At 46.4% G+C, this 12,944-nt stretch overlaps 1 protein-coding gene across 9 annotated transcripts in view; it reads left to right on the forward strand.

Moving 5' to 3' along the window:
* SLC8A1 (solute carrier family 8 member A1) overlaps positions 1 to 12,944 on the forward strand; it is a 308,938-nt gene that overhangs the window by 261,411 nt on the left and 34,583 nt on the right. For 3 of the 9 annotated variants that reach the window (XM_089777614.1, XM_089777615.1, XM_089777613.1), the window contains exons 4-7: positions 2,069 to 2,089; positions 4,626 to 4,643; positions 4,756 to 4,770; positions 7,240 to 7,308. The exons of 1 other annotated variant lie outside the window; for it this stretch is intronic. In XM_089777614.1, coding sequence (XP_089633740.1) covers positions 2,069 to 2,089; positions 4,626 to 4,643; positions 4,756 to 4,770; positions 7,240 to 7,308 — 123 coding nt within the window. The remainder of the gene's footprint in view (positions 1 to 2,068; positions 2,090 to 4,625; positions 4,644 to 4,755; positions 4,771 to 7,239; positions 7,309 to 12,944) is intronic. 5 more of the 9 variants (XM_075925822.2, XM_089777616.1, XM_089777617.1 and 2 more) reach the window with 5 other exon arrangements.

Raw genomic sequence — 12,944 nt, forward strand, 5'->3', positions numbered from 1 at the left:
AACTTTTGCTCACACAATGAGTTGTTGAGTGGCTCTGGATCCAGGCCTTTCTTGCAGCTGGGTACATTTCTAGTCCTGGTCAAAGGCACATCTTTCTCAGAGTGCATTTCTAGGAGAGCGAGGAGGAAAGGGATGAATGCAATTAGTGCATTTATCAGGCAGTCTGAGAGCACAGGGATCAGCCAGGCATCCCTGCCTTGTACTGTAACCAGCATTTCCTAGCAGGTTAGTTGCATTGGAAGAGCTATGCGCAAGAAGGCAGCAAGAGCCAGCGTGCTGTGCTAGAGGAGGAGCTGAATTCACTAGACACCAGCCAGAGTACAAGTGCTACCGCATGCCTAAGATGAGAGAGGCTGCCAGCTCTGCGGCTTTCAAGCAGTTTTCCCCAGTCAGTTTATGCCAGCTGTGCATAGAGGGACCAGTGAATTGCCCCATGGTGCTCGTGGCATACTGAGGAGAGCCTAGCCCTTATTCACCTATAGCCTTTAGACAAAGAGGTACACCTTGCTATTCCTCCCACCTGCTCAAGGTGCCCAGCGGAATGTGAACTATGGCCTGATCCATCCAGAAATACAGCCTCATAACATTTAGTGCTGCTAGGCATTAGTGCGAGCCTCTTCATTTCCAAGGTACTGAGCTAGAACTAGCTGCATCCTTCTGGCTGCCTCCTGCATGGAAGCACGAGGCTTCCTGCTCCCTCTCTAGCCTAGGACACTGAAAGGGGAGAAGCTGCCAGTACATAGCATTAGATGGATTCCTCGGAGAGGGCTGCATTTGTCCCAAGAGAGAGCATTGCACATGGACCCCCCTGCTTTGTGTCTAGATGGATACCCCATAGGATTATTGGCTCATGGAAAATTCCACTAAATCTGACACAGTAGCACAGTGCAATAGAAGCCCAGTGAGTAGGATTTGCACCACTACTATTAAAATCATTTTGTGTCACCAAGATAAAATGAACCATTGACACTAAAAGCTATCCATTGACATAGCATGGACACAGTGTTGTCCACTCTCACGGTTTTATTGTGAGTCTTGAGTGTTTTTAAAGTTCCTGCTGCTGGAATAGTGATAACATGATGAGAGTCTCAGCTTTCATTTAACTCTCATGGTTACAGGGGAAGGCTTGAAAATGTGAAGCCAAAGCTCCTTAAAGCCCAGTAGCCAGCAGGAAAATTAAAAGAAACATAATATATTATTTCTTTAAAAATCTCATGATTTTAAACCAATTTTTGAGGACTGACATAAAACTTTTGAACTCTTGGGGCTGGCAATACTGTAAGCTCAGCTTTTGAAATCAGACTTAGGTATGCCAAAAATTAAGGTACCTAACAGCAGCAGCAGCTGCTTTTGAAAATATTGGCCTGATTCTCTGTATGCTTCAGTTTCCCTTCCTTTGAAAAGGGTTAATGCTTCCTGATCTTAATACCTCACTGGAGTATAGCTAGAAGTAATTAGTTAGAGTGTTCAGCTCTTCAAAGATCCATGGTGCTACCTGAATGCTAAATGATACAGTTATTTATTATCAGGGCTTAAACTCTTATTTTGCTAAATGACAGGCTAAATACTGTGTTATATTTGGTGAGTCAGGCCCTAGCACAAACTGTATTTCTTTCATTCTGCATTCCCTGTAGAAATCAGGCCATCAGGTAATTATTATTTTCCATTTAGACTATTAGAGAAAGTAAAAGAATCCAACAAACAGCCCCTACTTACACCTTTGGGGACATTTTCTTTCCTCAGCCTGTGGCAGTACTGCCATTCAGTTCATGGGTGCTCCATGAATACAGGGCTCAGAGGTGGGAAATGCATTTTTTTAGTTTGTCTTTTATACCTTATTACTGTATGTGACATGATTTTTTTCTTTTAATTCACAGCCTACACTAATTAAATGTTTCTGGTGAATTATTTTCAATGCTCTTTTCTGGGTACTAATGGTATCCTGAAACTTTGCAGATTTGCATTATCTGGGCCTGAGAGCTGGAGTCTTTCCATGGATGTTCCTTTTAATTTCATTATTCATTTACTTTTCTTCTTCTGTGTTTGTCTCTGCCTGTCTCCTTCACAGCCCTGTTGTTGAATGAGCTTGGTAAGCGCTGCATTTCTTGTATTTCTTTTCCATTTTTCCAGTGTGTCTGTATATTGGTAGAAATTATTTTGTTTGATTTTTCTTTTTGCTCATGAGAATCTCTTTAAAGGCTGTTTATACCATTTACTAAGCCCAGGTTATTTAGATAAAGTTCTTCTTTGGGTATATGCTCCAAAAAATTTTAGCTGAGACATGAACACTTGTGTCAAAGTAGGGAACAATGGCTAAAAACATAAATGAAAGTGGCATTAATTATAATGACAAGGGTGCCTACGGGGGTTAGGAACATCATTTCACTGGGATTTGGGTAGCTAGTGCCTTTGGAAATCCTAAACAATAAACATTTTTAGGGTCATAGTCTGCCACCCTTACATGCACTGAGTAACTCCACAAGTAATCCCAATGGGATTACTAGGGGTTACTCTCTACTGAATGGGAGCATGGGTATTGGACTCTGGTCTCTAGTGGCTACATCCAATACAACTGACTCCTCAGGTGTCCTACTATCCTTCTGATCCATTTCACTGGGTACAATGAGCTCATCTGTAACAAAAAGCTGCAGAAAGCTCAAAGAGTTTCAGAAATGATCCACAGAACTGAGCTGTGCAAACTAATCCACATCCTGTTATGTAGGGGTGAGAAACAGAATGTGTGAACTACCTGGCACCATTCTGGCCAGAATACTTTGCCCCGTGCACGCTCTGATTTGGGAATCCGTGTGTGCACATAAGGAGTTAGTCCAGAATAGTGATAGTATTTTAATCTCCCTTCCTTCCTTATGACTCCCCAGGGTGGCCATACTCTTACTAAATGCATCAAGAAAACGCTATGTGCTGTTTTGTGGCAGGTACAGCATGCTGCCTCCTTAGGGTACCCTGCAAAACCAGCCTGCAAACCCCACATACAGGCTATGCCAAGGGGGGGGGCACAAATACACCAGATGGGAGGAGGGAGCCCAAGTGAAGCTAAAGCATTCTGCAGGCTACCTTGGAAAATCAAAACCCAGGCCTTAGCCATAGCTCACTGGCTCAATGCAAACACTCTCAGGCATTTCTGTGAGCATTGGACCACTATAAAAATTGCTGCTCTGGGCAGTGGTAACTCAATAGGAACAGAACTTTGACCCTGCTGTGGGTAAACAAGGAATGTTTCTAGAGATGTCTGAGCACTCAGTGGTTTCATGGACATGGTGGTGGAAGGGCCCTTCCTCTTCCCCGCCGTTGAATCTATCCCTCTTGAACAGGCCTCCATGTAGTCCTAAAGCTACCCAGCTTCAGCTGAGATTTAGTGCATGGTCCTCTCACACCCACCCCAGCAGTGCTTTTACTGCTGAAAATGTTCTCTTCCTCCCCCCATAAAGAAAGACTCACAGAAGAGTAACTTGCTTTAAATGAGAGGACGTTGCATCAGTTTGAGTTCTGTGCATCCCTCCCTCTGGTCTGTGCCCTACGCTTGGGCAAAGCTGGCTTGAAAGGAGGGACAGTAGCTGTGGGGCTTTCGATCTTATCTACTGTGGGATTCTAGCCACTGCCACCCCCTAGAAATACCCTGTGTCTCGTGCCTGGACTGCATGGGAGGAATAGATTTGCACAGCTCAGCTTTGTTCTGAATCTTTAAAGTGCTTTGCACAGCCCATACTGGGCTTAGATTGGCCACTGCTAGGGTAGAACCTGCCAGAATGAACCTAGGAACCCGTGTCTCTCCCCGGCCCTACCCATATCCCAAAGAGGGCTACCATGGGTGGAAGGGAGGGTTAGCCATCTCCACAGCACCAGCCCTGTGACCAGCCTGTACCCCACTGGAGGCTGGCCACTAGTCCAGGCTGTGTGCTGCAAGAGAGGGTCCAAGGAAAACCACATCCCCACCCACACCTGTCCCTGGGAAGAGATAGCAGGAGCTGAGATCCTGGGGGCAGCCATGGCCGTGGCCTAGCCATGTGGCTGTTATGAACAGTGGGGTTTGCCTGGGGACTGAGCAGCTGCAGAGGAGGCTAAAGGACTCTGTAGTACTGTCGCTGGCCTCCTTGGGACTCCATAGGGTCCACAGTGCCAGGGCAGAAGGGAGGCTGGTTCCTGGATCTGTGGAGCAAGGAGCAAACCACCTTCCCCGAGTGATCATGGCGGGGGCCCTGGCTGCAGCTGTCCCCGTGATTCTTGGGTGACTCTGTGGAAGAAGTTGATCCAGGAGTTGCTGTCTTAAGCCACGTGGGGTGGGAGGGAGGCTGGCATGTATCCAGCCCCTAGGCCTGCTGTCTCTTGCTTCCCCCCCACCTATTCAGAGCCCTACATTCAGAGGTCTGGCAGGGTGTGTGGGGGCCATGCCACTCCGTGTAGACTTGAGGCAGGGGACAGTCCCTGCCAGCATTAGGAGACAGACGGCTAGTAAGCCGTTCCCCTTCAGAGCACACTGGCAGGAGTGTGTGGGCCACTGCTCAGGGGGCAGGCTGCTGCGAGATGAATATCACTGTCATGATGTGAAATAGATGCTAATCTGCTGTCTCTCTTTCTCTCTCTCTTTTGTTTTGTGATTCCTTTAGGTGGCTTCACAATAACAGGTATGGATTTCTGATTCCCTCCTTGCCCCATGTTACTGTTCTCTCTGCGTTGTTAACTGCTGGTGCTCATTATGCTCTTCTCTCTTTATTTCCTGTTTATTTTTTAATGGAGGGAAACATCTGAATGGTAAGAAAGTCTGTTCCGTTTCCTTGCCACCTGCGGAGAGCTGCTAGTGTTAGCACATCCCCATCTAACAGCGAGTGATGTGCCTTGTATCGCCTTAACCTCACGCCTGTTTCACAGTAACCCCGGTCCTTCAGCTGCAGGGATTATACGTCTTACTAGGAAGACTACCTCAGCGCAGAACTCACAGCCCTGGGGAGGGGGGAATGAGCCACAGCCTCTCCTTGGGCTGCTTCTCACAGCCTCTGGGACCCCAGCACCCTGTGCCACACCAGCCGGTTCCTGCACAGGGTCCTGTGGGAGGCAGCCTCGGGCTGTCCACAGTCCTGCCACAGAGGGATTTTCTCCCAGGGCCAGGCTACTGCTGGAGCTGGTTTCCTGCTCAGGGAGATGCGTGTGCAGCATAGCAGTGTATCTGTGGCAGCAGGAGGGACTATCTGTCCAGTAGGGCTGTTAAATATCAGTTAATTGAATAGTCAATTGACCCCATTAATTCTTATTGGTTACTCGCCTATTCTATAGTCCCGGGGGTGAGGTCGGCAGCCAGTGTGCTCCAGCCCCACTCCTGGGGAGCCCCCTTCCACTCTGCGCTGCTGCCTCTGTGTCAGTTTGAAAACCAGCTCCCCCTTCACAGACCAGCTGCCTGTTGCCCCAAGCATACTGCCCTAAATGCAGGCAGCATGCATGGCGCTGTACAAGTCACCAGGACACCCGCTACCTTCCCTGAGAGCTGTGTCCAGACTCCGCAGAAGAATAGGGATTAGATCCCTGTCCCCAGGTGCTGGGGGCCATGTAACTGCATTTCTCTGTCAGCAAAAATGGCTGGCTGGGTCTGTTTCCCTTTTATCAGAGAGGGATTAGTGAGAAATACCACGAGGAGTAATTGTAGTTCGGAATAGGAAGCCTAATCCGAACTACCTACTCCGTGCCACGTGTAGCCGCGGGCACGGAGTCCGAACTAGCGGGGCTTTAAAAATGGCGGCGCCCGGCAAGATGCAAATGAAGCCCGGGAAATTCAAATCCCAGGCTTCATTTGCAACTTCGGTTGCCTACATTAACAACCCTAGTTCGAACTAGGGTGGTAGTGTAGACACACTCTGAGAGAGGAAGGATGGTTTATCCTAGATCATTGCCAGAGCTGGAATGGCAAAGGCAGGGCTGCTATGGCACAGCTGGGGAGCAGCACCTGTGTGCTTTTGGCGTGTGAGCATTAGCTCATCAGACATGCTAGCCCATCTGAAAAGCATGTTCAGAGGAGTTCCTGCAAACCCAGTGACATGACCTAGGGAACTGTCTTTGCACAGAAGACACTCCTGCCTCCTGCTGCAGCCTGGTGTGGGACTAAGGATGCCATGCCACTGCTGCATCTCCCTGTAGTCTGGGCTGCCTAATGGCCTGCTCAGAGCTCAGCCTGCATTACAGCAACCACACATTAGCTCTAATTTACCCTTGCCTGCAACAACCCCATAGGGCCACAGGATCAGCTGAGATAGCTGGAGTATTGTAGCACTCCAGCCACGTTCTCTTCCCCACAACTGTCTGCACTAGGGGCTGGTCGAAGAGACAGTTCTGTGCTCTCTCCCGTGCAGACCCTGTGCTAGGGCATCCCAGCATGGAGATTTGCTGCCTTCACAGACCAGAGAAGCTTCACCAGGCAGTGGGGAGCTGGGCTCAGTAGAGATTAGAATGGCAAGTGGGCTGTGCCCATGAAAGTTCATGGCACCATCTACATGTTTTGATAGTCTTTAAGGTGCTGCGAGACTATTGGTTGTTTTTTAAGTTTTTCCAGTTACAGATGAATTTGGCTACCCCTCTGAAGCTTTAGAACAAACAATTAGACAAGCATGCAGGTGTATTCACAGGGTTGTGTGTGGGCCATGCATGCGGCACCAAATCTCTGCCCTTATCCAGTAGGGAGCAGACCCACGTGCCTCCTTGGTTAGTGTACAGCTTGGAAGTGTTGCTCTGCTGTTAGCTCTGCCTTAGGGAAGAGCCCCCTTAGTAACAAGATGAAAGGGGCACTGAGCGACTCTGCATGAGGAGGGCCAAAGTCAGACAAAGGGAAACGGTTTTTGGCTAACAAGGTACTTCATGTACCTCTGATCTCCCTGGCCGCTTGTCTGAAAAGCGCACATGGAATCAGACCTTGAGGCACCAGCCCAAACCAGGACAGGTAAAAACATTAAATAACACCACCTACAATTTTCAAGTTTTTTCCAGTGCCACTGAGCTGGAACTTGCCCAGCTGTGCTGGAAATAGATGTCTCTAGCTTGCCACCCTGACTACAAGGCGATCTCTTGGATTCCTCATCTCTGGGTCTGCTTTTTCTCAGCAGTACAGGAGAGCAAACCGGTAGAGTGTCTGCAATGGGAATCTAACACACTAACCTTGTGTGAAATAGAAATAGAGCTCACTAACATCACCAAGTCATTATGATCCATCCACTCATCTTCTGCCCATCACTTTGTCAGGCAAACCTGTCTTCAGGAAGGTCCATGCTAGAGAGCATCCAATTCCCTCTACTGTAATCAGCATTCAAGGTATACATTTGAACTTCATTGTCTAGGACCACTGTTTCATTGACACAAAGCTATGGCTTTTGAGTGTTTATGTACTGACTCTAGAGATTTTCTTTTTACACACCTTTTGTTTATACTGAGTTCAGGGAATACCAAGTTTCAATAGCAGGGTCTACAATGAGCTGTGTGCAAGTGGTCCCAACTCTTGAACAAATGAACTCATAGATGGACAGACAGATGCACATTTCTAAAATATATAGTAAGATTTGAATTGGCCTACTTCAGCATCTTCACTTGACTTCCTGAGGAGACTGAGTAGGGATCACAGATTGATAAATGTTCAGGCACAAAGGGACCACTAGATCTTCTAGTATGGCCTCCTGTATATCACAGGCCAAAGAATCCCATCAGCTACTCCTGTACTGAGCCCAGTGACTTGGAGTTGGCTAAAGCAGGTCTTCCAGAGAGGTATCCAGACTTGATCTGAAGACTTCAAGAGTTGGTGAATCCATCTCTTCACTTAGTTCCGGTGGTTAATCACCCTCACTATTAAAAATTGGAGCCTTATTTCTAACTAGAAAATGTACCTAGTGTTGTTTGGTTCCTTAACTCAAATAAGTTTTCTTTTTCTTCATTTAAATCATTGTTCTTGGGTGAGGATGGGGATGAGGGGTTCGGTATGGAGGCTGCCTTGTGAAGAGAGGACAACCCCAGCCCTTTCTCACCTTGACAGCATTGAGCCAGGTGAGAAGCACTTCTCCATGGCCACTGCAGCTCCAACAGGCACAGCCATGAGAGGGTAAATGTTACCCGGCTGGGGGACAGGCACACAGATAAATACAAACAGGTAAACTCAATTAAATTAAATTAAATTAAACAAACCCCTGTTGGACCAATGGGGTTATAGCTGTCCCACTCTCCATCTCTGGCTCCTTGCTGCCTGCCTGTGGTCAGTCTGCAGTATTACTGTCCCTTCTGCCAGACTCCTTTTCTATTTTATGAGAAACAATGAAATTCCAGGCACATCCTCTTGTCCTAGCACAACCAACCCCTGACCTTGCTGTGAGTTATGATAAGAGAAAGCTGCATGCCAAATTTGTTGGTCCTAGCTCTTGAACAAATGGTCTCACAGACAGACAGGTGCATATTTCTAAAATATATTTTAAGATTTGAATTGGCCTACTTCACCTCACAGGCACTGGGTCATCATCTGCCTATTCTCCAAGCAATGTTTGCCTGAAGCATGTGCTAGATTCTTTTACCTTTCACCCCAGGTTGACAGTGTTATTGGCCCAGAATTTCTTTAGGTTTTCAGTTCAGTGACAGGAATCCATGTAGACCTTGACCAGACTCTGGATCCCTTTCCAGACAGCTTTCTGTGTCCATGTGCTGTATCCTTCCTCACCTTTCTCATACTGCATCCCTTGTCCCCAGGTTACTTGCTTTTCTTCCAGAACAGGCCCTCTTGCACACCTTGTGATTTCCCAACAGCTTTCCCCACACATTAAAGCAGGCCTGTGTGGAAAGGAGCTGTCAGGACAGGCATCATGTGCAAAGTTCCCATGGAGATGTGCATACTTTGTAAAGTGTGCATCACACAGATGGGTTTATCAAATGCATGCATCCAGATGAGGCTGGTGTCAGTCAAACTCATGAGTGTCTTACTTACAAGCATTGTTACAGGCTGGGGACTGAATGGCTAAGTAGCAGTTCTGCAGAAAAGGACCTGGCGATTACAGTGGATGAGAAGCTGGATATGAGTCAACAGTGTGCCCTTGTAGCCAAGAAGGCGAATAGAATATTAGGTTGCATTAGGAGGAGCATTGCCAGCAGATCTAGAGAAGTGATTATTCTCCTTTATTCGGCTCTGGTGAGGCCACATATGGAGTATTGCGTCCAGTTCTGGAACCCTCACTACAGAAAGGATGTGGACGCATTGGAGAGGGTCCAGCAGAGGGCAACCAAAATGATTAGGGGGCTGGAGCACATGACCTATGAGGAGAGGCTGAGGGATTTGGGCTTATTTAGTCTGCAGAAAAGAAGAGTGAGGGGGGATTTGAGAGCAGCCTTCAACTCCCTGAAGGGAGGTTCCAATGAGGATGGAGAGAGGCTGTTCTCAGTAGTGACAGATGCAGAACAAGGAGCAATGGGCTCAAGTTGCAGTGGGGGAGATCTACATTGGATATTAGGAAAAACTATTTCCCTAGGAGGGTGGTGAAGCACTGGAATGGGTTCCCTGGGGAGGTGGTGGAATCTCCATCCCTAGAGGTTTTTAAGTCTTGGCTTGACAAAGCCCTGGTTGGGTTGATTTAATTGGGATTGGTCCTGCTTTGGGCAGCGGGCTGGACTTGATAATCCCCTGGAGTCTCTTCCAGCCCTCAGGTTCTATGATTCTACTATACACTTTGAAGGATAATGGGCTGATTCTTCTCCACTGCCTTGCACCTTACATCAGTATTTACATTAGGGCGAAATGGCTGTAAACTACTAACAGGTCTGCTTGGCCATATGAGGTACCAGGCATATGGGGATCCATGGCCAGTGTGTGCACTTCAGGGCCCCTAGCCTCAGCCTGTGTAAATCCGTATAGGTCCATTAAAGACAATGTTGAACTTGCAGACATTAGAGCAATGTGGATTTTCACCAGCTGGGGGTCTAACCTGTGTTGCACACCCTTCAGAATATGCATTTCAGTAATATTCATGTCTTTATGATGCCCAGTATTTTTCAGCATATACTATGGATAGCTTCCCTCCCCAATCAGTTCCAGTCTCTGTTGGGTCCAAGTTTTCACATGAAACTATGGCAGAGTTCTGATGAGCCTGCACCCTGGGAAGGTCTTTGATAAGTGAATAGCAGGGCTATTTTATACACTTGCTGCTGTTTTCTAATCTTCCTCTGTGATGCCTCCCAAACTCTCTGGGGTAAGTTCTTGTCCTGAGAGGAAGTGTGGCATGGAGAGTTTAAGGGGAATTGGTTTTTCTTGAGTCCTCCTTTATGCTCCCATCCTGCCTTGGATGAGTCTACCTTCCTGGACCTGCTGAGGCAGCAGCAGCCAGCTGGCAAGGTTAAAAGGGAGAGAAGACCATCTGCCAGCAGCTACAAGCTCCCCAATACTCCTCTCTCCCACAAGAAGCAGAAGCAAAATGCAGGACAATGTAGCACTTTAAAGACTAACAAGATGGTTTATTAGATGATGAGCTTTCGTGGGCCAGACCCACTTCCTCAGATCAAATCAAGAAGCAGAGACAGGGCTATGGGGGAGTAGAGCCAGTCCTTTGACTGTGTGGGAGGCAGGGTCAGCCAGGTCTATCTGTAATGGGTTACACAGATGCCCTCCTTGATTGGCACCTCAGATGCTTCCGTTAAAACCATTCTAGACTGACGAGTCAGGCCTTCAAGCAGCCTGTGTGTTCAATTGGCTTGTTCCAGGTGACGGTGACATTATTGTCAACCTTGAGATGTTAGCCCCATTGATTGCTAAGGGACGGGAAATGTACCTCACCGCAAACCCGCCAGCACATCGCGGAGTTCTAGAGCATCACAAAAATCTGACAAGGGCTTTTCAGTTCATCATTATCCATTCTGAATCTGCAAAGAATTAAACCACAACAGTGATAGGCCTGGGTCGCTGGATCACCATATCAGAACATTGCAGATTCTGCTTTGTAGTGGAGAGACTCGGGCTTGGGGGGAGGGAGGCAATCTGTTCTGTGAGGGCAGACAAAGATGGAAGTAAATATTGCAGACCCGCATCTTACCCACTGCTGTGAATATTTGTCCTGAAGGCTGGTTATCTGAGCGACAGCCCATGTTAGGCTATGTTGTGGGGCTGGCAGTAAGCAGCCTGCAGGGTGACCTTGAGTGAGTCAGTTCTCCTCTTTGTGCCTCTATTTCTATTTGTCCCTGTGTATTGCAAGCTCTTGCAGCCAGAATCCATTTCTATATGTACGTTCAGCTTCTAGCATAACAGGGCCCGGATCTCAGCTGATGTCTGTCAGTGCTAGCGCAGTACACACAAATAATAACAACAAAGGCAAGTACCATGGAGACTAGAAATAAGGTTTTTTTTTGAAGTGTGCTAATAGAGATGAAGGAAAGGCGATTGGTGCAGAGGAGCACGTCAATCGGACAGAGACATCTCTTAGAGGAGAGTCTATTGATAGAGATTCTCTAGGTTTTAGTCAAGAGGAGAGGATGGAAGAGGATAAAGTATAGGCCAGATCAAGCGAAAAACATTCACATAAAAAAGAATCTGACACATCAGAAAAGGGCAGACGAATAAATGGTGACAAGTTTTTAAAGTGCTTGAACACAAATGCTAGAAGTCAAAAAAATAAGATGGGTGAACTAGAGTGCCTCGTGTTAAAGTAGGATACTGATATAATAAGCATCACAGAAACCTGGTGGAGTGAGGACAATCAATGGGACACAATCATTCTGGAGGTACAGAATATATCGGAAGGATAGAACAGGTCATGCGGATGGGGGAGTGGCACTATATGTGAAAGCAAATTTAGAATCAAATGAAGTAAAAATCTTAAATGAATCAACATGTTCCATAGAATCACTATGGATAGTAATTCCCTGCTCTAATCAGAATATAACAGTAGGGATCTATTATCGATCATCTGACCAGGATAATAATAGTGACTATGAAATGCTAAGGGAGATTAGAGAGGCTATCAAAATAAAGAACTCAATAATAGTGGGGGATTTCAACTATCCCCATATTGACTGGGAACATGTCACCTCAGGACGAGATGCAGAGACAAAATTTCTTGATACTTTAAACTACTGCTTCTTGGAGCAGCTGGTACAGGAATCCACAAGGGGAGAGGCAATTCTCGATTTAGTCTTGAGTGGCGAGCAAGATCAGGTCCAAGAGGTAACTATAACAGGACCGCTTGGAAATAGTGACCATAATATAATAACATTTAACATTCCTGTGGTGGGAAGAACACCTTATCAGCCCAACACTGTGGCATTTAATTTCAAAAAGGGGAACTATGCAAAAATGAGGAGGTTAGTTAAACAGAAATTAAAAAGGTACAGTGACTAAAGTAAAATCCCTGCAAGCTGCATGGACACTTTTCAAAGACACCATAATAGAGGCCCAACTTAAATGTATACCCCAAATTTAAAAAAAAAATAGTAGACGAACTAAAAAAAAGCCACCATTGCTTAACAACCATGTAAAAGAAGTAGTGAGAGATAAAAAGACATCTTTTTAAAAGTGGAAGTCAGATCTTAGTGAGGTAAATAGAAAGGAGCATAAACACTGCCAAAGTAAGTGTAAAATGTAATAAGAAAAATAAAAAAGGAGTTGATAGCTCAAAAGATAATAACAAAACATTTTTTAAGTACATCAGAAGCAGGAAGCCTGCTATACAACCAGTGGAGCCCCTGGACAATCTAGGTACAAAAGTAGAATTAAAGACGATAAAGTTATTTAAAAGAAACTAAATGAATTCTTTGCTTCAGTCTTCATGGCTGAAGATGTTAGGGAGATTCCCAAACCTGACCCGTCCTTTGTAGGTGACAAATCTGAGGACTTGTCACAGATTGAAGTGTCATTAGAGGAGGTTTTGGAATTAATTGATAAACTTAACAGTAACAAGTCACTGTGACCGGATGGCATTCACCCAAGAGTTCTG

Source organism: Pelodiscus sinensis, chromosome 3 (genome assembly GCF_052426305.1).
Source record: "Pelodiscus sinensis isolate ZL-2025 chromosome 3, ASM5242630v1, whole genome shotgun sequence".
Lineage (NCBI taxonomy): Eukaryota > Metazoa > Chordata > Testudines > Trionychidae > Pelodiscus > Pelodiscus sinensis.